Source organism: Salvia splendens, chromosome 4 (assembly GCF_004379255.2).
Source record: "Salvia splendens isolate huo1 chromosome 4, SspV2, whole genome shotgun sequence".
NCBI classification, from domain to species: Eukaryota; Viridiplantae; Streptophyta; class Magnoliopsida; order Lamiales; family Lamiaceae; genus Salvia; species Salvia splendens.
The window spans coordinates 18002830-18027500 of record NC_056035.1 but is presented as its reverse complement, the minus strand read 5'-3'; the positions used below and the strand labels follow the sequence as shown (position 1 = coordinate 18027500).

The 24671-nt window shown below is 36.5% G+C and overlaps 4 protein-coding genes across 11 annotated transcripts; 3 read left to right on the top strand and 1 right to left on the bottom strand.

Moving 5' to 3' along the window:
* Positions 1 to 11536: 11536 nt before the first annotated feature.
* LOC121801491 lies at positions 11537 to 13391 on the top strand. 7 transcript variants are annotated; one of them, XM_042200992.1, is made up of 5 exons: positions 11537 to 11742; positions 11829 to 12061; positions 12124 to 12152; positions 12609 to 12674; positions 12743 to 13391. In XM_042200992.1, exons 2-5 carry the CDS (start codon positions 11902 to 11904, stop codon positions 12836 to 12838), a joined length of 351 nt encoding a protein of 116 aa, XP_042056926.1. In that variant the 5' UTR covers positions 11537 to 11742; positions 11829 to 11901; the 3' UTR covers positions 12839 to 13391. The 7 variants fall into 7 exon arrangements, 1 of the variants encoding a protein (XP_042056926.1); XR_006050588.1 differs by lacking the exon at positions 11537 to 11742 and having other exon boundaries at positions 11753 to 12061; positions 12124 to 12555; positions 12625 to 12674; XR_006050590.1 differs by lacking the exon at positions 11537 to 11742 and adding an exon at positions 12473 to 12555 and having other exon boundaries at positions 11753 to 12384; positions 12625 to 12674.
* A 3345-nt stretch (positions 13392 to 16736) lies between these two features.
* On the top strand, positions 16737 to 17786 carry LOC121800765 (putative late blight resistance protein homolog R1A-3). Its single transcript, XM_042200271.1, has 2 exons — positions 16737 to 17472; positions 17632 to 17786. Exons 1-2 carry the CDS (start codon positions 16737 to 16739, stop codon positions 17784 to 17786), a joined length of 891 nt encoding a protein of 296 aa, XP_042056205.1.
* Positions 17787 to 20163: 2377 nt separating this feature from the next.
* On the top strand, positions 20164 to 22935 carry LOC121801246. Of its 2 annotated transcripts, none has more exons than XM_042200694.1 (2): positions 20164 to 20908; positions 22616 to 22935. In XM_042200694.1, exons 1-2 carry the CDS (start codon positions 20262 to 20264, stop codon positions 22620 to 22622), a joined length of 654 nt encoding a protein of 217 aa, XP_042056628.1. In that variant the 5' UTR covers positions 20164 to 20261; the 3' UTR covers positions 22623 to 22935. The 2 variants fall into 2 exon arrangements, with proteins under 2 accessions (XP_042056628.1, XP_042056629.1); XM_042200695.1 differs by having other exon boundaries at positions 20166 to 20902.
* A 270-nt stretch (positions 22936 to 23205) lies between these two features.
* Positions 23206 to 23705, bottom strand: LOC121799732 (histone H2B.9-like). Its single transcript, XM_042199187.1, has one exon. It carries the CDS (start codon positions 23622 to 23624, stop codon positions 23223 to 23225), a length of 402 nt encoding a protein of 133 aa, XP_042055121.1. The 5' UTR covers positions 23625 to 23705; the 3' UTR covers positions 23206 to 23222.
* Between the last annotated feature and the right edge of the window lie 966 nt (positions 23706 to 24671).

Genomic DNA, 24671 nt, shown 5'->3' with positions numbered 1-24671 from the left:
GGGCCTCCACCATTTCTTCGCCTTGCCCTGTGACTGAATTAGCTAATTCCCTCCTAAGAATGGCACGAGGCTGATCATACGCTTTCTTTGCATCAATCAATCTTCCTAAAATCTCTCTGGCATCGCTCACATGCTTCTTTGTGAAATTCCCCCCGCTCGAGGAGTTCATTAAATCCTTGGACTCTAGATTCACCCCTTCGTAGAAGATATTGTAGACTTTTGCTTCGATCATTCGGTTGTTAGGACAGGAATCGAGCAATCCCTTGAAGTGTGCCCAATATTGACTCAAGGACTCATCATAATCATGTCTGCATGCTTGAATTTCCTTCTTGAGAGCATTAGTCTTGTTCACGGGAAAGTAGTCCAAGAAAACTAGTCTGAAATCTGCCCACGTGCGGATAGAATTGGCCGGTAACCTTAATAACCATGTATTGGCCTCACCCTTCAGCGTAAATGGGAGTGCGTGCAGTATGTAATCCTCCTCAGTCGAATTAGGGGGTCTCTTCTCAGTACTGCAAGGTTTGCAAAACTCATGGAGGAATTCATACGGGCACTCAATCCTTCGCCCGTAGAAATGCGGCATCACAGCCAGCACGTCCGTTTTGATATCTATCGTCTGTTGGGCCTGGGTAATGACAATGGCTTAGGATGGTTCGCCATTCAGATGGGCGTTGAGTGAGCCAATCCCGAGGTCGTTATCTGGTTCGGTGACCATGACAACACCCTCTTCTCTTCCTGAGTCTGAAGATAACTCTACTTCTTCCTTGATTGGTGAGGTTAAGTCTTCGTCACTTTCCGAACTCAACTGGACTGGATCTCCTGTTCTTAACCCTGATCTGGTGGTAACAGGGGATACTGCTTCCTTGACCTGCCAACTAGATTGGGCGTCTCTCCAACCGGGTGAGTTGTTCCAGTGTCCAAACTTTGAGCCTCTGCTCATAAACTGAAAAAGAAAAACGAAAGAAAACAAAGTAAATTATCTATTTACACCAAACCATTGGAAACACAAATAACACCATCCATCCCCGGCAACGACGCCATTTGAAGATAGGGGTTTTGCACGTGTGTCGTGTGCACGTGTCCCTCCTTTCAACAAGATTTATAATTTTTCCACTAATGCAACTAATATTACTAAGTATAAGCGGCAAGAGCGGGGTCGAACCACAGAGACTAGGGACCTACTCGAGATTGTTTCTACAACACAATCAGAAATGGTCTCGGCTGCTGCCACACATTCATTGAGTGAGTTAAGTTTAGATCTACTGGACTCGGCAGAATTAAGAGACTATTCTATCTAACTGGCCTAGGAGACTGAAGAAATACGGAGGAAAAATAAAACACAAAAATATTTTTGATCATTTTAATAAAACATGAAAGCAACTCAAGAAAATAATTGAAACTTACTAACCAAGCTAAAGACTTTCCTAAAATAGGCAAACAAAGCTAAAAAGCAAATGGGGACCATCTTTCCTAAACTGGTTGGGGCTCACAGAAAGCTGTGAAAAGTAAAAAAGCAAAAGCAAAAAGCAGATCTGATTCTGTAACCAACTTCCAACTTCATCTTCTTCATGTAACTAAGCTAAAACAGAGTGAAAACAGAGCATGAGACACCAGAAAACAGAGCATGCATAAAAAAACAAGACGTGAACACGAAATTAAAGCTAGAACTACTAGATCTACTCTCCTTGGTCAAGCAGAAAGCGAAATAAACACAGATTAACCTTGCATGCATCACCTAAACTATCAGATCTCGGAAATCGAGCACGTGAACAACTAGATCTTAACATCTAAGCTACCGGAAATCATGTAAACATCTAAGCCACCAATTGCGAAAAGCATCCAACAAACATGAGTAAATAGCATCATCAACATGAAAATGAACCAAAGCTTCATAAAACTGAAAATAAGTCAAGATCCAATGGCCGAGTTATCAATTCCTCCGATGAAACTCAAGATCTAACTGCAGCGTCTCAAAAGCGGTAAAGAAAGCAAGGATCCAACGTCGGAGTCGTCAATTCCCCTATCGAAACTATTGAACTAAGCTAAGAAAGTAGTTAACTATCTAAATTAAGCTAAGATAGCGGTGGCGTTAAGCGCCTATGAGAGCTTCCTACCTAAACTACGATAGTGTTAAGAGTTGCCTTCTTCATTCATGTTGGTCCCTTTATATAGGGAGGCTTCAAGCTCAAATCCCTAGGTTATGTTCTTCATGATTTGACGTTTGTACCCTTAAAATAAGGGTGTCTTCGAATTCTCTCTCTTTTATTCTTTTCCTTGCACTGCATGCTCTCTTGATAATTCTCCTTGACCTAGCGGATTTTCGACATTTTTACTCTCTTTCAGTTCATTCGGCATCTGCTCGGTCAGTTTGCAGCATCTACTTGACCCAGCAGATACCTGCACACTTAATCTCAAATTTGCGCATTATCTCCCCAAAGCATGTAATATCACCAAAAACCAATGCATGAAATGAGTCTTATCACAATGTCAATAAACATCTTTACTCACACATGTTTTCTTTATTTGTATATCATATTCTAATGAACTCATACTCATTAGTCACACATCTTCTTTTTATCATTAATTTTATTATTATTACTCTACTTAGATTATAAATTAAAATTGTGTAAATGTTTCATTCATTAGGGAATACTTATTCATTTTAGAATAATATAAGATGAGTATATTTCTATTTTTTCACATTGCTTTGTATTCTTATTTTCTATGTATTAATTATATTTTGTATTTATTATTTAAAACTCTTATGTCTCGTGCATAGCACGGGTGTTAATACTAGTGTTTTTAATAGCGGGCGAATTCTTGAATATTGTGTGTTGTTGTGTGGTCGACATGAAAGTGTTTAGTGTGCTTGAAAATTTTCATTATTCCCCATATGAGAAAGTTCATTTCATAATTTATTGGTTGTAATCTGTCATTTCTCCTAACACAAACTTAGTAATATAATCAAACAATATCATATGATTAGGTGAGAAGCATATGCCAAAACTATATAGTACCTATATTGTTTGTAAGACCCCACAATCTCTAACATTATTTTCATTTTTGTTGACATCATAACTAATAGTAAGTCTTTTTTTAAAGGAAATGATAATAAGATGTGTAACCCACTAAATTCAATTATAAAAAAATCACGGCGTCGATGCCTAATTCAATAATTAAAGAGGGGTGTTAGAATATGTATGTATGATTTAATAATTTTTATTGCAATTGTGCAATACAGTTTGGTAGCCTGGTCATAACATGATTCGCATCCATATGAAACACAATATGACCATTACAACTTCGCATATATACATCCCACATCAAAATTTTAAGTATATTCAATCAACTACGAGAATAAAATAAAGTTAAGAGCCCTCATTGGTGGGGAGCGCATTGCAAAATACATTTATACTTATATTATATTTTATTGATATAGTAATTTTACTCCAACTATATAGATTAAACTTGAATTTAAGAGAATATTTTCGATCCACATACTTTTTTACTCATAAGGTTTAATAAAGTGATTTAAATTTTTTTAATATAAACCAAAAACTGAATTTAAAAGAATATTTTCGATCTACACACTTGTTTACTCATAAGGTTTAATAAAGTGATTTGAATTTTTTAATATAAACCCAAAATTGAATTTAAAATAATATTTTCGATCTACATGCTTTTTTACTCGTAAGGTTTAATAAAGTGATTTGAATTTTTTAATATAAACCCAAAAATGAATATAGTTTACACCCAAAATATAAAAAATTGAGAATACTATTAATGTTAAAGCAATTTATCTATTTCAGTTAGACTTTTAAAATATTACTTCTAATATTACCATAAAATAAAATAAGGTCATCCACAACGCTGTTGCTATACCGTTCCTTAAACTACTATTTGCGGACCTCACTGTACTTTTTTACTTCATTCCTTAACTAAGGAACGGAACATGCCACCCTCCGTTCCTTAACCGTTCCTTATATTACTATTCATTCTATTTCATTTTTTATTTTTATTTTTATTTTCAACCCAATTCAATTAAAACAAACATACTTCATTAAAAAACACACAACATAAAAAAAGTACAACTTAAAATTTAAAAAAATAAAAAACACACAATTAAAATCCTAAAAAATTAAACGTTGCATAATTTAAAATACAAATTTAAAGAAAAAAAAAACTACTCCGCCGGCGAATCATCCCCCGAAGGCGGTGGAGGTGCAATAGGAGGCGGAAGGCCAAGTTGTGCTGCCATATACACAATTCCGTTCCACCAGGCTTGGTATTGGGAGGGCAAGAAGCGGGAAGTGTCCGCCTTTGTGGCGTCATGTACACCGCCATAAGGGTGTTCGAGCCTCCCCCGAGCCCGATCCTGAGCCCGCCTGGCTTGATTCGCCTCGGCCCTTCCTCGCTCTAGCCGCTTTCGCCGCCTTCGTCCCTTGCGGCCGACGGCGCCCACGGCTGGATACCGCGGCATCGCTGGTCGTGCCCGCAAACTCCTGTGGTGCACCCTCTTGTGCGTCGCTGCCCTCACCGGTGTCACCAGACGAGTATTGGCCACTCGCCGTGTGCTTCATACGCTTTGAGGTTGAGCCCGAGCTGGAGCGGACACTGCCGGCCCACCTGTCCTCGTCCTTGACGACCTGCAAATATCAACATATTTGAATTGTTTACCGGTGTCCTGGTTGTAGACGCGCAAAGCCGCCCTCAGAATGTCGGCTCCCGAAGCTCCGCTTTGGTAGTGCGCCGCTTCGGTTGAGTAGATGCCGCAGAATGTTTTGACCTGTTTGTGGACTCGGTCAAAGTGAGAGCGGAGCATCTTATATGTAAGCTTCCGGGACCCTTTCGGCTTAATCTGGTGGTAGATCTCGGTGACCTTTTCCCAGAAGCACTTGTTGAGTTGTTGATTCCCGACGACGGGATCGTACGAGACGGTGATCCAGGTGTTGTACACCGTCATCGTTTCGTTGTTGTTGTACGGATGCCGGCCTAGATCCTCCTCCTCCGCCTCCTCGCCCGCCTCTGACTCCGCCCTGGAGCTTCCACCGCCTCGGCCTCCTCCCCCGCCTCGGCCTACTCCCAGAGTGGGTTCAACGGGGAAATTCTCCCTAATCTGGGATAATCCCTGTGAATACCGAGGGGCGGAGGGACGAGCGTATGCATCCACATCAAAAGTGGGTGGTTGGTACCCACCCGGCGTCGCCGAACCCTGGGTTCCGCGCGTCGACGAACCGGAACCACCCAGTGTGTTGTACATGGTCTCCCAATCGTTAAACGTGTTGGGATCCCACCCGCCGGAGCCGCCACCGCCGTAGTTGGCGTCGCCGGACATTTTGTGATGAGATGTTAGATGAAAATTGGAGAGGAAATGAAGTTGATTTAGGAAGAATAGAAGTGTAGTTGTGTGTGAAATGAAGATGAAATAGGAGTATTTATAGAGTAAAAAAAATAAAAAAAAATAAAAAAAACGGATATAAACGGTAATATCATCGTGACGACGCCCACTCGTGGGCTGGCGAGTGGGCGTCACGCATGGCGCAAGGGCGCGCCACGTCGCCATGGCGCGTGGCGTGACAGCCCGTCCCGCATCTCGCAGGGACGGGTTACGGGACGAGATGGGAACGGTTCCGGGGCGGGACGGTGTTCCGCAACGAGTCGCGCGGGAGTTCCGTCCCTCCGGCACAGAACGCGGACGGTTTCGTGCCGCGTTGCGGATACTCTAACTAGGCATGAATTACGTAGATGTCACATCGTTGATTTGTTGGATAAAGTACATCAATCATAATTTGATAGTTTGGGACAGAATTACTTGCCAAATTAGTTTTAGCATTTTATTTTGTTTATTTATTTGAAAGCGAGTCATAGAATTTGAAGCTGTGTTCTAATTTACAATTCCATTTTTTTGTCTACAAAAATATGAGCAATTTATCGTTTCAATTAATATCATAAATAGTGGAGTATATAATTAAATCGATATTATTTGATGAAATTGCGTGCACCGACACCATCGAAATCTATACTAATTTAAACTGTCAGTTTGATGAAAAGACAATTTTATCTTTTTTTTTTTTTGGGAAAATGAGAACTGACTGTATAATTCATTTTTTCTATATTACTTGATAAAAAATTTGGTGCAATGAAATGATTACTTCACAAATAAAATTCTAACACTTATATATTAATTGAATCTGTCAAACGAGAGAGAGGTGAGAAGAAGAAAAAGAATATGAAGGAAGAAGAGAGAAAGCCGGCGGCGACGACTGTGCAGACCCACCACCTCCATCTCCCTATCATGGCACAATTCGCCGGCCAGAAGGAGAGCCGACGAGATATAGCTATGCAGTGCGGCGAGTGTGGAGGAAGCAAGTGGGCGGCGAAGTAGGGCGGTGGACGGCGAGACAAGGCGTGCCGACGAAGTGTGCCATCGAGGCAAGCGGAAGGAGGCAGGCCGGGCGGGCGGCGACTCATGGCAGGGCGGAGGGAGTACGATACCGTTGAGGGGGGAGATGCAAGCGGGCGGCGAGACAGGTGGAACGGCCGACGAGGCAAGACGGACGGAGCTCCGGTGAGGCAGAAGGGGCGGTGCTTGTGGCAGATTGATGATTTCCGCCGATTACGGGGGGAGAGAGACGGATGGGGATAGAGGAGGCGCTATTGTAGGGTTTTGAGAAGTAGTGTATTAATTTATGTATTGTTTGGGCTTTAGTTTGGGTATTTAGTGGGTTTAGTGTGTTAGATTTAATGGAGTAATTTAAATTTTAATAGTAACAATATATAGAACTTTGTAATTACTACTACTTTTTTTAAAACTTACAGAGTTTTAATTTGGGTATTTAATTCTATTTATTCTGTCTTGAGCTAAATGTTTATTTGAACTTCTAATTTATTGAATATTTTATAATATATATTTTAAAATTAAATTTTTTATTAAGTAATTAAATTTGTATACAGCTAGCATTGAGTTGCCTTTGAGATAATATATTCTCATTCAAGACTTTTACTCATTGTTTATTTTTTAGACTTCTAAAAATATTGAAATATGTATACAGATTATCACGTATTTAAAATTAAATTTGTCTAAACCAAATAATATTTGGCAAAATGTATACTCCACTTAAATCATAAATTAAAATTGTATAAAATTGTTTGCCGAATTTGAAATGTTTCATTTATTGGAAAGTAGTGAATTCTTCATCTAGAATGAGACAAGATAAGTACATTTTTATTTTTGTAAATCTTCATATTGCTTTGAATTCTTATTTTCTTTATATTCCTATTTATGAATATCTATGTTTTGTTGATCAAAACTAGGGATGTCAGTCGAGTCGGTCCTACTCGGATTGCGGGTCAATCGGGTACAGGTTAATAGTGTTGTATCTTTTCCAGGTTAAATAAGTTTAACTCTAATCCTAAAAGCTCGGATTTCGGGCTAACCCAATGGGTTAATCGGGTTGCTACCAATAAAATTAACATGCGATCAATCTAATAAATAAAGATGAAAGTTAATTATATTTATAAAATGTATAACATTTAATCATGTTAAATTTGAGATATATGCTTAAACTCAAACATAAACGTGATCAAATACTAATATTTGAGATTTCAAAATGAAATATAAACATATTTAGAAAAATTTTAAATCATGTTTAGAAATTTTAATATTTTTTTTGTGAATTTGAAGTTTCTAATTTATTTATCTATTATTATATTAATAAAATTTTAATATACTCCCTCCGTCCCAGTTTAAGAGTCCTGCTTTGCCATTTACATCGGTCCTAGTTTAAGAGTCTCATTTAGAATTTACCATATTTGGAAATAAAATTTAACATCATTGTTGATGAAATTTACACTCAAGTGCCATTATTTTCATTAAAAATAAAACAAAAGAAACACCTTTTACATACAAAAAGTCTAAAGGGTCCCATTTTCCAATATCTCACTTCAATTATTACACACTCCAATAATTTCTTAAAATTCGTGCCCTAACTAAATTGCACTCCTAAACTGGGACGGAGGGAGTATAATTTTTATGTTTTGAAAGTTATTTTTTTAGATATTTATATTATAAAAATAATCAATGGAGTGTCGAATTAAGAGTAAAAAAACTGAACAATAAAAATTTTATCGGGTTTTCAGGTCGGCCCATCTGATTTTTGGGTCCGATCCTAACGAGTTGCGGGCTAATCGGGTTGTACTTTTATCGGGTAATGATTTTCAACCATGGCCCTATAAATTTGGCGGACTATTCGGGTCACCCTACGGGTTGCAGGCGGCACTAGTGTACCTAATCAAAACTATTGAAATATTTATTTAATCAGATTATATGCTTTTTTTCCTTTTTAATCCTTAGTCGCACATTTTCCTTTACTAAAATATCTTATTCTAACTAACTCCTGCTATTTGATCTTTAGTCGCACGTCTCCTCTTTGTTATTTGTAATAGAATAGTTTTACTTTACTCATACCATTAACAAAAGTCAAGGCCAATCTATGTCCCATGTTGGATTATTTTTGAAAGTATCGGTGTTCAGTCATGGACAATTTTATGTTACTATATTTAGAGTCACAAGTCGTGAAGGTTTGAAGGTTTTAGTTTGTGGGGTGATAGTAGAAGTGATTCTACTTTTAATGTTGTTTACAAAGAAGTCTTTCAAAATGTATGAATTACTGGTGTTAGAGAGACGTTTGTAACGATTTTGTTGAGAAAATGTTTGAATTTTATGTTTTGTTGATCGGATTTATAATGAACTATGTATTTTTTCAAATAATTTTATTTATTTACTTTGGTATTTAGTATTTCTCAATCTTTTGTTTATATATCCTATTCTATTTCTATTTCTTTCCCTCATGTCCTTTCTATTTCTCTTTCTCATGTCCTCATGTCCTTTTATAAATCATAATAATCCACCTACAACATTTAAATAGTTTCTATTCTTGATTTGCAATAATTTTTACATTTTTCTATATATTTTTTATTTTAATTTAATTTGCTTTAAATATATTTTCTTATTTTTGAAAATCATTTAGCCCGTGCATAGCACGGGTGGTAACACTAGTAAGATTATAAACTAAAGATATAATTTACACTAATTTGTCCATCTCCATCTCCATCTCCATCTCCACCACCTATATTTTTCTGTGCGTTTAAATTTATGCGAAATGATTTATTAAGGTAATATCTCTAGTTTCAATAGATCAATTAAAAACAAATCTCTAGAATTATGCCACTGATCAAAGTGTTGGACGCACTGGCGGATACACGTTCAAGAGGGGAGGGGCTTAAGCCCTTCCCAAACTTTTCTTTTTAATAGTATATTTCTATTGTGAAAAATTTTAAATTTTTTTGAAAAATATCTTCAGCCCTAGCCCTCACCAAATTGATGTCTTTGAAGTCTAATTGTTGGAGATTTAATGAAAAGAGGGGCTGAAAATTAAATTTACAGAGAAAACTACCTACATTTCATCAATGGCCGCTCTGTAAAACTGGGAAGAAGGAGAAGATAAACCGTTAAACTTAAATGAATATAATAATAATAATAATAATAATAATAATAATAATATTAATAATAATAATAATAATAATAATAATAATAGAGTTGAAAATGTCAATTGCCTATTTATTCATTAAATATGTGGTTGTGACACGTTTTTAGATTTAAAATAATTATAAAAAGTGCCACTAAATTTAACGTTATCATCCATATTGGGTTGCGTTAGTGTGCTAACTAATTTACAGTAATAACTAATAATTTTCAATTCTGTGTATTAAAATTATCAACACAAAGACATAATTATATCAATACAACATGTAAATTTAAATATCAATACAAAGACATAATTTATTAACACAAGAAAGATTGATAAATTTATGTCTTTGTGTTGATATTTTTAACATACAAAATTGATATTTAGTTATTAGTTATTATTGTAAAAAGTTAGTATTTGATCGCACGCATATCATCCATCCAGTAGTAACACTTATAAAAATTGTATCCTAAACTGACACTACCGTTTTTTTATTCAAATGACTATTGAAAACTGAAAAGGGTTTCTCAAAATAATTAAATTTGTGTTGGATTAATTTTATGTAAAACATATGTATGCATTTTTATAATAATTATTAGTATTATATAAGTATTTCTTTTATTTTAAAAAATATATAAATATGTAAATGACAAGAGTTTTAATATGCAATTAATAAAATAAGAGAGATGAAAAAAAAGCAAGAGAGAAGAAAAAGTCAATAGAAATAGTATTAGTAAATTGTGTAATCCACATTATTAGTCGTAGTAATTTATACTTAAAAACTTTCATATTTATACTCTAATTTTGGGGACGGCCCAAAATAGTAAAATTAATATTTTTTTAGGATGGATGAAGTATTTTTATATATATACTCCCTCCGTCCGTGAAATGTCCGCATCTCAGCGTGGATTTTAAGAAATGTGAAGAAAAGTGAGTGAATAAAAGTTAATGGAATGTGAATCCCACGTTTATATACTAGTTTTACGATAGAATGTGAGTGTAATGATTTATTTAAAAGTGGATTCCATAAAAATAGAAAAAAAAAACAAAGTGGACAACAAAGACAAACCAAAATGATAAAAATGAACAATATTTCACGAACAGAGGAAATATATATTTTTTGTTAAACAGTAAAATTTTTTAGTAAAGCCCCTACTAAAATTTATTTTTGCGTCTGCCACTGGTGGGACGAATGATTTTTACTTCCTCCATCCACTTAAGATTGCACACTTTCCTTTTAAATTTATCACAAATAAAATGACGCATTTATATTTTTGGAAACTTTCTCTCTCCAATTAATACACTCAACCAATTTTTCTATTTTCAATTAAATATTAAACTCTCTTTCTCTCTCCATTTAATACTTACACTCACTTTTTCTCTATCCAATTAAACACATTAACCAACAATTCATAAATTTAAATCACATGTCGACTAAGAAATGTTTCATCTTAGCCGGGATGGAGGGAGTAGTTTAATAGTAGCTGGCGGTTTTAAAAGTAAACTAGTGAAGTACTCCCTCCGTTCTATAGTGATGGAGTCATTTTGTCATTTGGTACGTTCCATAGTAGTAGAGTCATTTTTCCCTTTTAACAAAAGTCAACACATTTGTTCTCACTTACTTTACTATCTCTTACTTTATTCTCTCTTTATCTCTCTACCTTATTCATATCCTATTTTATTTTTCATTTACCTAACTCACTTAACACACTTTTTCTTAATCTCCATGTCGGAAATAAATACGTTCGCTACTATAGAACGGGGGAGTGATTAACTAAGCCTAAATACGATAGTTGCAAAGAAACTAGCAAGTCGGATATTCAATCGTTATCGAATCAGCTCCAAACGGGTCCCACGCCACCGAATGACACTTCGCCACGTCATTTCCTAGCTGGAATGGATGCGCGCCTACATTTTTATTCGCCTTTAAAATTAAAATGAAATAGACATAACAAATATCCTTTTACTTTTTTTGTTATTATTATTATTGATCCTTTCCCCGAATGGAATATGCTGTCGGAAATGGCGTAACCATGGCACAGGCGGTAACCGTAAACCCACCGCCATGCCATCAGTAAAAGCTTGCCTTACAGTTGTTTTCCATTTCCTCTATAAAATATGCCTTCCTTCCTACGCTCCATATTATGTTCCACATCTGAGCTTTTCTATAGCTTTCCACCCACGCTTCCTTATTACTACTATTTAATTGTTTCGGGTATGTTCCGTGTTTAGTCCCCGTTTTCTGCACTTCTTCCGTTGTCTAAGGCGCATTTGAATGTGCATTCGTTTTCTCTTCCACAGAAAAACACAGAACCTCCTCATCTCAATGTACCAACAGCTAATGTGATCCATTTCAGAGTTTCAGTGAACTCGCATGTTAGCTTTCATTAATCAGTTTCTTGTTATGGCTCCACCAATTGAAATTCCAAGTAAATCTCCTGCCGTCCAGAAGGCCTCACTTGCGGTGCGCCTCTTAATGAAAGGATACTCTCTTCCATCACGACGAAAACAGCTGCTGCTCATCCCTGGCATAGGTACATATCTTCACTATCTACCTCATTTTTCATTACTCAATTAATCTTTTTCCCCATTGTAGGACCTGGAGCACCAATTATCTTCCACTGTGTAAGAGTTCACCTTTTCATACTATAAATTTGTGAATATCTCCATCATTTGTACCAAAAACTTGTTAATACATTCCCAAATGGAAATTGTAGTTTTTTTGTAGTTTGCCCTTTCTTGTTATTATGAGATTGTCAGATTTTGCTTTACTTAAAAGTTCAGTCCACTCTCAACTTGTATAAGTAAAGGAAGTAAGGTGAAATATGAACTTGACAAGAAAACAGGCCTAATCAAGGTATGAGGTTTACTATCTTCGAACGCAAGATATATTTGGTTGATCGTCAGCTATTAAAATTTGGTCGATCGTGTTCTCTACTCATCAGTTGTGTAGCCCCACAACTACGGTTTTGTCCCTTGCACTCTCTGCGAAGACAATGACCCTATCGATGTATTGGTGATTATGCAGGTAAACCCAGTATATTTTGTAAAAGTATTGTGATGTGTTCTAATTCTATTCAGGAACCTGTCCTTCCAGGCTGCTTTCTCAGGGCCAAAGCAATAGGTCTTATGCCCATGATTGATCAGGTACAGCTACTTACTGCCCCTGGACCACATTCATCTCAGAATTCATGAAAATGATTTATTGACAACAGGGAGAGAAAGATGACAAGATAATTGCTGTGTGCGCTGACGATCCTGAGTATCGGCATTACACAGACGTTAGCAGAGGCGGATCCAGGTGGGGTTGAGTGGGGTCGGCCGACCCCACCACCCTGCCTCGGAGTGCCACCGGAAAGCTCCTTTCTTCGACCTCCGACCTTACGGCGTTCGCGTCTCCGCCCCCACCTCACGCAGTGTGAGATGAGACCGAGCAGAGAGAAAGAAAGGAAGTGAGGTGGGACAAAGTCCGGAATCTGGCGGCGGCATCACGGCGGAGTCGGCAGATGTCGAGAATGAAGAAATTAAATGTTGAGAATTCAGAAGAGCTTTCAGTTTTTTTTTTGCCGAAGAGGGAGAAAATAAAATGGGTTTGGCGATGTGGGTGAGGAGAGAGAAGTGAGTTGCATTATTGTTTTTTCTTTCCAATATTTACCCAGAGACCTAGAATTAAATGGCATCAACAAAGATGCACCCATAATTTGCTAATTTTAAAAGATTAGAGATCTTGAATATGTATCTAATTTTAAAATGGCCTTTGAATTTTTCTTTCTTTATTTGTATTAATTCTCAGAAGTCCATTAAACGTGTATTCTCATCTAATAATTTTAATTAATGTTACATAGTATAATATGTTTTTTTATATATTACTAAATAAACTTATCTAAAATAAACACATACTATAGAAGTAAATATCTCTTATTTTCTTCTAATTTCAGTTTTATAATTTAGAATTTCAATATTATTATTCATATTCAAATTATGTTCAATTTTTGAAAATGTGGAATGTTACTGAAAAAGTATACTCATTTTATCCTACCATAAGCGACTCAGTATTTTTTTTGGACATCCCAACTAATGTAAGTCATTTTTTTCTTTGGCAAGATATAACATAATTATTCGTTTACTTTATCTTTTTGCTTCTGTTCTTTATCTCATCTTCTATTTTATATTTTCTTCACTTAATTTTCTAAACATCATTTTCTTAAATTCTGTACTCACAGGGTGCGACGAAGGAAGTATGTTGTTTTAAGAATATCCATACTCGCATAAACTATTGATATTAAAATATATTTTTATAAAAATAATAAATATAAACATTATTTAAATATTTATAATGTTGTTCGACCCCACGATATTTAATTTCTGGATCCGCCATTGGACGTTAGTGAGCTTCCGCCCCACTGATTGGCTGAAATTCGCCGCTTTTTTGAAGACTGTATTCTTCTGAGAAAATACTATACTACTAATTATGTTTGTTTGTTTCTTTCTTTCTTTCTATATTGTCGTCTTAACTGTAAATCACTCAGACAAGAAAAATGAAAATAAGGATGTTGTGGTCGATGACTTTCTTCCCTCCACGGTAGCTTATGAAGCAGTCCAATCTTCCATGTGAGTGCTCCTCTTCCATGTATCAGCCTTAGCTTGTGCATCAACTTAGTAACCTTTTGTGAATGCTTTTCTGGATATAGTCAATTCAATTTCAGCTTATTGGTAGAGTTTGACCAAACATTTCCACTTCATTTTTTCACCATTTTGATATGATATAATGGCTTGTGTGGTGCAGGGATCTATATGCAGAGTATATAGTGGAGACCTTAAGGCGGTAGTTTTCCGCAAGCCATGGTGCTCCATTTTTTCATCTGGATGTATACTTGATAAGTATATTGCAACACTTCTATACAATATAAGATGATGACGAATAACATTTTAATTGATAGAATAGGATATGGTATTTGCTATGTAAAAAGGGATTGATTATTCCCTCTCTTCATCTGTATTCGAGCTTACTATTTTATTTTTTTCCTGCAGCTCATGCATGTATTTCTAACGCCATATGATTTTAATTAGTCTAATTGCTACATATTTCCAACTCTCGCATCTTACTGTTAATTTTTTATTCCCCCTGTAAGAACGTCAATCGGGTCAGATCACTGGATTTCGGGAACCCTACTTGGATTTTTGGTTAAACGGGTGTGAGCTAATCGGATCAGTCCTACTCAGACTTTGGACTTATCGAGTTGTAATTTTATCGGGTCAGCCATACTCTACTCGAACTGTGAGTGAATCACGTTGTAGTTTTACCAGGCTAGAAAATTTCAACCATAACTCTCTAAATGTTACGGTCTAATTGGATTAATCCTAGTTGATGCATCTGCCATCGATTTAAGAAGACGACCGGATCTTCACAAATCTTGCAAAGAACGATGATCGCGAGTGATTACGTGAAAGACTCAAGTCTCACGAAAGAACAACATTAGTTTTTGCATAATTTCTGATGTTTTTGGATTTTATAAGTATGACACGAGTAACATAATTCATTAAAGCCGTCTAATTAATTTACATTATCTTTTTTGAAGTGGCTAATTAATTCATTCTTACTGTGAAAGATTATATTTTAAACTCAATTTGCCTCAATCATGGAAAATCAATGACAATACAATTTTGGATTATCTACAGGGGCGGACACACGTGTAATGAGGGGAGGGCTTAAGCCCTCACCCAAAATTTCATTTTCTTAATTTTTCTACATCTAAAATTTCTAAAAAATTTAAAAATGATCTTCAACCCTTACTAAGTTATTACAGCAGACAACTAAATGATCTGAATTAGAAATGTAAAAAGGGCTGAATTGAATCAAGAAAACAAAACATACCGAGATAAAATGGAGCAAAAATGGTTGTGTGTGGTTGAGGAAGACGATGGCCATCTTATTTTAAAACACAAACGTGTATATTATAAGTATTAATAGTTTAATACTATTTTAATGCTTATGTCTGAATAGTGAAAACATTGACCGCCTTGAAATGAGGGGTTGTTCATTTATTGGTTCATGTTTTAAACTGTTTTAGTACTTCTTAAATGTTAAATCTTTTTGCTTAAAACAAGATGTTTCTTTATTTTGTATGTGCCGTGTATTATTTTGTATTTAGGGAGTTGGACACAAAATTTTAATAAATGATAGGTTTCCACCTTTTCTTTCCTTTTTAATGGACACAAGAGAGATTATATATTTATATATTTATACTTCCTTTATTTCTTGTTTAGTTTGTCCATTAAAATTGATCACTTTCTATATTTGGAAATAAATCTTTCTCTTCTCTCCTAATTAAAATATTCAATTATCATTTTCCCTCTACTTATTCCACCTAATAATACTTCCTAAAATCACATGCCATTCAAGAATGTGGACATCTTGAATGCGACGAAAGGAGTACTTTTTTTATCTCTTAAATATAGAGATTTTGGGAGCATTACAGGTTTAAATGTCAAACTGAACTAATTTTGTTCGACCAACCAAAATAGCTAAAAGAGACTCTTTTTAAGCACAAAACGAGTAGTATAGTAGAGCCCTTACTAACAAAATTTTCTGCGTCCACCCCTGATTATCTAATATGTCAATTGGTTGTTAGACAAAAAAAATTATAACTTAAATTGAGTAAGACTAATCAACAATACTATTCATCAAAAACTACTAGTTTTTTAGTTTCTTTCCTTTGCAACATTATCTTCCTCACCTTGCTAGTCTCTGAAAAACCACCCTGTGAATTCAGATTGAGTGACATGGCTGCCTATGGAGCTCTACTTTCGCTTATGTATATTATAGATCAAATTGAAACACATCCACGCCCTCCTATTTCCATTGACCAAAATCAAGCTGAATCTCTCACTCAAATAATTAGTTCCTTGCAAAAATTTCTTGAAAGCTATTTTCCCCTGAAGAAGAAGATGTGTGGGAGAGTCGCATTGCTGAAGCAGCTTACAACGCTGAAGATGTGATCGAGTCCTATATTGTGGATCAAATTCGTGCTCGGTCAAAAATTGATGTACAACACATCTGCTCCAATCAATTCTATCAAGGTCTTGTTGATTACCTAAAGCCATATGCACACAATCATGATTTTGGTTTTCAAGTTGCTTTCTACTAATCCCATAATTTCCTAATTAAGTCATTTGTTTTCAATAGGTCTGCAGAAGGTGATAGAAGACATGAATTTGATCAAGATTGAGATTGAAGAGAAGGTGGTAGTCCAGGATCAGCTTCACGTCATGAAATCTGTGAATCCTGCTGCAGGCTCGTCTAGATCTTCTTCTACTCGTAAGAATGTCACCATGATCGGTTTCAATGATGTCTTGTTGCAAATGCTGGACAAGATCACTGGAGGGGGACTCGATCTCCAAATTCTTCCGATCGTTGGAATGGGCGGGATAGACAAGACCACCCTTGCTCAGAATATCTATGTAAGTCCACTTGTCAACCAACGTTTTGATATCCGTGCTTGGTCTACTATTTCTCAAGAGTATAATGCACGAGAAATTCTTGGACAAGTTCTTGGTCAAGTGGACAAGGGGAACGGGGTTGATTTGAGTGAAGATGAACTAGGATTACATTTGTACCAATACTTGATAGGTAGGAGGTATTTTATTGTGATGGATGATATGTGGAACATAGAAGCATGGAGATTCTTCCCTAATAATAAAAATGGGAGTCGAATAGTAGTGACGACAAGGCTATCGGACTTGGCATCTCAATTTAACTACTCGAATGGTCTTGATTTGAAATTTTTGGATGAGCATGCTAGTTGGGACCTATTTTGCAAAACGGTGTTCAGGGAAGAAGCTTGCCCTCTTGAGTTTGAGGGCATTGGGAAAAATATTGTGAAAGGTTGTAAGGGACTTCCACTATCAGTTGTTGTGATAGGGGAGGTTTTATCAAAATCTGAACGTACAATAGAAAGTTGGGGATTGTTTGAAAAAAAATTAAGTTCAATTGTAAATTTGGAGGATAATCGAAGTTGCTTGCAAGTATTATAAATGAGTTATAGTAATAATTTGCCGCTTTATTTAAAACCATGTTTTCTGTATATGGGAACATATGTTGAAGATGCTGTGATTCCAGTCTCTTTCGTCGTACCATTTTTTGTTGCTATGGGATATGTAAAACCAATTATTGGGAAGTGTTTGGAAGAGATAGTAGAGTATGGAGAAGAACTTGTTGATAGAAATATGGTTATGGTTGAAAAATACATGACCTGTTGAGGGATGTGTGTTTGAGAGAAGCACGAAAATTGAAGTTTCTATGTGTGTTGGAAGAGCATAGCATTCCACAGTGCGTACATTCTTATCGCCGTATTGTAAGCAGGGTACAACAATGGGAATATCCAACTCCACTCATTCAAGCTCTGAAATCTGCATCTCTAGTTCGTTCTTTCGGCGGTATTGCTCCAAATTATTTATCAAATAACTTTAGATTGCTGAGGGTATCTATGTTTGACGTATCCCCAGATGAAGATTATGAGGAGAATTTATCCATGTTGATGATTATGCACTATCCAGAATCCCTTCTTCCATCTCTTTTCCTCTGGAATTTGCAGACACTGATTATACATAAGATGGATAAGGATTATGTTTTAGATATTTGGAAGATGCCTCTATATAGTGTTCAATGTCAAGTTTGGTGCGGGGGTGCTTAAAAGAATCCCCAATATTAGAACATTGAAGTTGTGCTATCAAGGCATCAGAAGAAGAAGATGATGAGCTTCTAAACGATACAGCCATTGGGTGCGAGAGGTGAGCTTTCCGTATTACATCAAGAAGTTGACATTACAATACACCAATCTTCCTTGGGATGACATGAAGATAAATATAGGTTCATTGCCCATTCTTCAAGTTCTCAAGTTTAAAAAGAATTCAATTCATTCATTGGCTCTGAGTGGGAAACAGTGGTAGGACAATTCTTGCTGATTAAGGGTTGTGATCACAGACAACACCCACTTTCCACGCCTTGAGCACCTTCAACTTCGCTATGTACAGAGGTTGAGGGAGATTCCTTCATGCATAGGAGACATACTCAGCTGAAATAATACAGGAAGAGCAAGAGGAACTCAGCAATGAACAGCTTCAAATCATTAAAGTTCCCACAAATCCAAGAATCTTTTTAACAAACTGTTGGAGATCATCGGAGCCTGTTGATCTCAATTTCTTATTGAAGTTGTTTCTCTCCCCGTGCACTTTTGCAGCGTCCAACACTGTCGGAGTGTTGCTGAAAATAACCATCACGTCTTGCAATTATGTTAGAATGTAACATCCTAGAGATAGCCTTGGTTGAAATTTATTGTCCCTATTAAGCATTTGACTCCGGAAGTAGTCTAAGTAATTAAATTAATTTGAATTAAAGAGTTTTAAGTATTATGCATTGATCAATTTCGTCAAGATTTAAGCATCCGTCCCAATTTTATAGTTTTTCATACTTGGTAATCATAAAATGCAAACTCCAAATATTATACAAACGACAAACTATAATCTAGACAACTGTCAATGGATATGTCAACACAGATTCAACACAATATCAACACAGCTTCTATCGTTGATACTATGCTGACATTTTTCGTTGCTACTATTTTGTATCTGTTGACATTTTCTAACGATTCAGATCATAGTTTAGAGTTTGTATAATATTTAGAATTTGTATTTGATCACGTCCCTTTTCAAGTATTATCCATCCGTCCAATTTTATCCATCCGACACACAAGTATTATCCATCCGTCCAAATTTTATAGTTTTTCAGCTGATTTTTGGAGTCGCGAAAAGGACTCAAATTTAATCAACTTCATGATTTTCGTCGATTTATCTTTCATTAATTTCATAACATATTTTAGTATTTTCATTTCACAAGATTATAGTATTAGAGTATGTGAAAGTTTCACATACAATTTGTTGATTTTGGGCTAAATCCAATGTCGTGTGGGCTGAATGGACGAGAACAGCAATCCGAGCATCCCATGGCCTTCTACATGCGGCCCACTCAATAAATAGCATAATTGTAACTTGTTTATCTATAATCTATATGATGCATGGAAAATGATCCCTAAATTACAAGATACTACTACTTAGTAAATGTTTGTAAGAAAAAAGAACAATTTTCAGTTCTTTGTTTATAATGATTTTTTTACTGTTTGATTAAGTGGCAAATTTAATAACCAATTTTTCCCATTAATTTGTTAACAAAACGTTATAAATATGGAATAAAACATAGTAATACATATTTATAATCAAAAGACACCAAGTTCTTTTTATTGAGCAAATAAATATGATCAATTTGAACTTTAGTCCATAGTTTAATACATAAGTCCAATTATTCCATATTTTATTCTTCCAATTTGTGACACAGTTTCAGGTCAATTTTTAACTATATCAAAACTGATTATTATAAGTCGTATTCCCAAGTCATAAAAAACGGACGAATTCGTCGTGGCTCTAAAGGGAGTACTATAAATGAGAGACGAATTCAATTGATCATAATCAAACGCAATCACTTTGATAAAAAAAAACAGAATTTTAAAACTCACATCAGGATAGGCTCGAACTCGAATTGAAAGAAAAAAACATTTTATAACATTATCATAAGGCACTACTCAAAATTTATCATATAAATATCTTCCTGAGACGACGGTCTCTCGCAAAACTAAAACCCCTTTCCAAAACCCCTCTCCTCTCACCTTCAATCCAATAGACATGAACGGCACCGGCGGCTTCAACTCCTCTACCGCCACCCCCAACTTCGATAACCTGCTTCTCCAATCCCTCATGTCCCGCCTCCAACTCCGCTCCCCCACGCCGCCCTCCTCTGCCGCCAAATCCCTCGAAGACCTCCTCTTCTCCGATTTACTCCTCAACCTCTCCGAATCCGAATCCGATTCTGAAATCGACGACTCTTCCTCCTCCTCCAAGACGCACTTAGCCAAGGAGGAATCCAAGCTCGAGAAAGATATCGTCCGTACCATTCTCAGCGGCGAAATCGAGAAACTCAAACCTAACTCCGGCCAGGCTATCGCGATCGGCGAGCACCATATCTGCGTCGGTTTTCAGGAGGAGACTGGTTCCAATTATCGGGTTTGGGAGTGGCACGGGCATATTATGTTGTTTGATGAGGAGAATGGCTACACCCCGGAGTATATATACGGCAATTACTTCGAAAGGCTTGGCGCGCCAAAGAGGAAATCGAACAAGACTGTGAAGGTGGGGAGTGGCGGAGATGACGACAAAGAGAAAGACAAGGTGGGGAATGTAGGGTTGAAGGAGCTTATTGAAGGTGGAAATTCAGAGAGTGGACGAGTTCTTCATCGGAATTTAAATGCCAATTCTGAGCCACCCAGGTTCTTGTGAGATGAGCACTTGTTTTCCGTTATTATTTGTTCTGTTTTATGCTGGAAGATGCACTGATTGAGCTCGTAGTAATGGTTGTAGTCATATAGTAAGCCGTTCGTTGATGCATGCTCGTTTACTCAATGCTTGCCAGTAGGGTAGGTATTAATTACAAGACACGCTCCAAGTTTTCGTGCGACCATTTCTTGACATAGAGATGTTTTACATAGGGTTTATACCAGCTACCAACCCTTTGCAATTTATTAGGTGTGTATTTCGTATTTATCTGGTGCGTCTAAGTGTTCTTTGTGCAGTAGTTGAATTTATATTAGGAGTTCTTAGTTGTTGGCTGTAATACATCTTTATCTATGTTCATTTGATTGATCTAATTGCACTTAGACAGTCATAAAAGGAAAAATCAGCCAGGTGAAGTGCTGGATGAGAAATGATCTAAAAGATTCAGTACATCACAGCTTTCACTCGGAAATCTAGCTTTGTATTCATGTATGATGGGGTAATGATTTCCTAGTCTTAGGATGGGTGACAAGGTGGTCTATGTAGTAGTTTTCTAGAATTTGAAACTGATATGGAACCTCCTCTGTGAGTGTTACATTAGGTGCATGAAAGGCTCACAAAGCAGTTTGAGGGTTGTGAAACTCTCTTAGAAGGAAATTATCGTTATGTTATTCGAAAACAGTAATAATCATTCTAGTAGACTAGTGGTTTTCCTTTGTTGGGTATTAGGGTGTAAAAGTAAGGCAAAATGCCAAGTGGATTATCATGAACATTTTGCACCAGATATTGCTTGGGCAGGGCGTTTTCTGTGGTTCGGGTCCCTTTCATTTCTGTGAATAAAAGTGTTGCTGTCCTGCTTTTAATTCCAATGCAACTGGTACTTCATCCTTAACTCTATTGGAACCATGCTATAGGATTAGTTACTTCATCCTTACTGGAAAACTGCTTAATCATTTATACTCCCTCCTACCCACTACAACTGATCAATATCCATTTTTAGCAAAAAAAAATAGCACGTCTATTCTCTCCTGCCTTATTCTCGCTTTACTTCTCTATTTTATTCTCTCTCCACTGAACTCAATAAATAGCATTTTGTTAAATCCCGTTCCCGAAAGAAATGCATCGCTTGTAGTGGGACGGAGGGAGTGTAAAATAATATGTTATCTTAATTGATTTCCTTGCGAACCATCTGCCAGGTGGATTACATCCATAGTTCAAAAACTGGTTTCAGATGTAAATATTGCTTAACTAATTTTGAGGTAGCTAAAACGTAAATTTGCCTTCTTTTTAAGTACTAAGCAACCTTTGTGCAGTTGTCACTTACATGACCTTCAACTTAGTTAGCCAGGCAAGTCGATGTGTATTCATACAATCCTCAACATCTTCTTGTATGGGGAATTTGTACAAATCACGGAACTAGGATTCCAACAATTTCTTGAATGTTAACTGTTGTCATGTTTCTAATTTCCAAATTGATATACTCCACTTCTGAGATATGTGGAAAGAGGAGCAAAGTAATCAATAGCATTTAGTTGAAATTAGAAAGGACTTCTGATACAAATGCACAATATCACTGTGGGATGGGATTTCCTGGACTCCGCATGCATGCAATTTAATGCCTTTTCGTTTAATAGCTGGACACATATCTGTGTTCAGAAGCTTATTTGCGGTTGCCTAATGTTCAATGTTGCATTTTTTATCAATGGCAGGTTCTAGGTAGGAGTTTGATAAAAATCAGAACCATGACCGTTTTATGGAAAAGAAGATGGAAGCAATGGATTAGTTTTCTTGTGGTGTAGTTTTGTGCTTTGTCTCTGTTGCGTTTGTGTCGCCAATTGGGTGCTTCTGGAGACGGGTACTTTCCGACATTTTATTGTTTTTTACAGTACAAGAATAGCAGAAACCAGATGCTATTACTTTTAGACCATGTTGAATTTGCTTATTGCTGATGACATGTGGCTTTTCGAATGCTATATTGCGGTCTCATCTGTGTAATAATTTCGTAAATAAATGCTTGAATTTGTTGGAATGCAATGGCTCATCACATTATATCATAACTCATCTCCTCATTAGGTTTCAGTCTGTTTATGATGTACACAGCATGTGTCATCTACGCTTTCAATAAAAGCTATGAATACTTGATCTGTTTTTCTTTTACCTTGATGCCATGTGCATAGTATCAACCCAATCAAAACCAAAACGTATAGAATTCCAGGTAATCCGAAAATTTTTACTGGGAATGTCATTTTTGGAAATCAAGAATGTTGATATATAATCCATGTAATGAATGAAATGAAGAGAGTAAAAATGAGGAGGCTAGGAGCTAGTGAATTTGGTGACGGCCTTGGTTCCCTCGGAGACAGCGTGTTTGGCGAGCTCGCCGGGCAGGACGAGCCTGACGGCGGTCTGGATCTCGCGCGAGGTGATGGTAGGCTTCTTGTTGTAGCGGGCGAGACGCGAGGATTCCATGGCAAGCTTCTCAAAGATGTCGTTGATGAAGCTGTTCATGATCCCCATGGCCTTGCTGGAGATGCCGATGTCCGGGTGCACTTGCTTTAGCACCTTGAATATGTAGATCTTGTACGTCTCCGTGCTCTTCTTCACCTTCTTCTTCTTCTTTGCGGCCTCCCCACCGCCCTCCTTCGCCCCAACGCTCTTCTCTGGCCGTGGCGGTTTCTTCTCCGCCGTAGCTGGTTTCTTCTCCGCCTTTGGCGCCATTCAAGGATGCTTGTGGGGATGATTGATTTCAGGGGAAAGCAGTTAGTTGATTTCGTTGCAGTGCTGATGGGTTTGTTTATATAGAGAGGCTTCAATATCTGCCGTACGGAATTGCATTTGATTTAAGATCCGTTACTTTGGGTCCTTCTTTGGCCTTTTACACGTCTATTGTCCATTCACTTCGCCTACAATTCCGATCAAAATGCAATTGTTAATTTAACAAATACATTTCGTTTTTATAGAGTTACATTTTCATCTTTGAAAATTATAGACAAGACTAACTCAAAAACGATAATTACTAACTTATAAGAAAATTTAGAAATAACTTTAGCTTATTATATTATGCTTTAATCTAAGCCAAGTAGTATCTTTTAGTGATGCTTACGCTTCATATCATTCGCATTTGTAAATTTTATGAATGTTTTGAATAATTGTTGTTAAACCAACAACTAAATTGAGTTGCATACTTTTTCGGGGTGTCCTAGCTAAATTGAGTTGCATTTTTTTTCAGGGCGTCCTAATTAAGATGGGTCATTTTTCTTTTTAATCAAAAACAAAATATTTAATCACTTTTACTTTTTTCTCTTACTTTACTCTTATTTTGTTCTCGCTCTTTTTGAAAAAAATTACACCAAGTCCCAAAAAATGCACAAATAGTATGAAATTAAAACATTTCTCATGAAACAAGTCAACATTATTTATTGAACGATTATGTGATAAATAAACATAAGCATTAAACAATTATCTATTTGTGATTTATATTAGGAAATTGAAACTACATATAGAACCAATATGTAAAGAGTGGGTTGATATAAAAGTGGTTGTGAATGTAAGTACTACTAGTATACTTGTGTGATTAATCTCAGCGCTATATTGCAAGCTCACTACCAAAACCCATTAACATTCCCTATTCCCAGCCCGCCCCGATCCAATGGGGCTCCGTGTCTTTTTGTTTGGGCCTCATAGACGAAATGTCCTTAGGGCTCGTTTGGTTGGCATGATTCTCCAACATAAGTTTGAAGTTTGTAGACTCCAATAGTATGTTTA

Excerpts from the sequence above, each read along its gene's own strand:
- LOC121801246 (XM_042200694.1), top strand. The coding sequence starts at position 20,262 with ATGAACGGCACCGGCGGCTTCAACTCCTCTACCGCCACCCCCAACTTC.
- LOC121801491 (XM_042200992.1), top strand. The coding sequence starts at position 11,902 with ATGTTAGCTTTCATTAATCAGTTTCTTGTTATGGCTCCACCAATTGAA. Across the intron at positions 12,062-12,123 it reads GCTGCTCATCCCTGGCATAG|GACCTGGAGCACCAATTATC; the intron begins GTACATATCTTC and ends TCCCCATTGTAG. Across the intron at positions 12,675-12,742 it reads TTATGCCCATGATTGATCAG|GGAGAGAAAGATGACAAGAT; the intron begins GTACAGCTACTT and ends TATTGACAACAG.
- LOC121800765 (XM_042200271.1), top strand. The coding sequence starts at position 16,737 with ATGAATTTGATCAAGATTGAGATTGAAGAGAAGGTGGTAGTCCAGGAT. Across the intron at positions 17,473-17,631 it reads GGTTTTATCAAAATCTGAAC|ATGCTGTGATTCCAGTCTCT; the intron begins GTACAATAGAAA and ends CATATGTTGAAG.
- LOC121799732 (XM_042199187.1), bottom strand. The coding sequence starts at position 23,624 with ATGGCGCCAAAGGCGGAGAAGAAACCAGCTACGGCGGAGAAGAAACCG.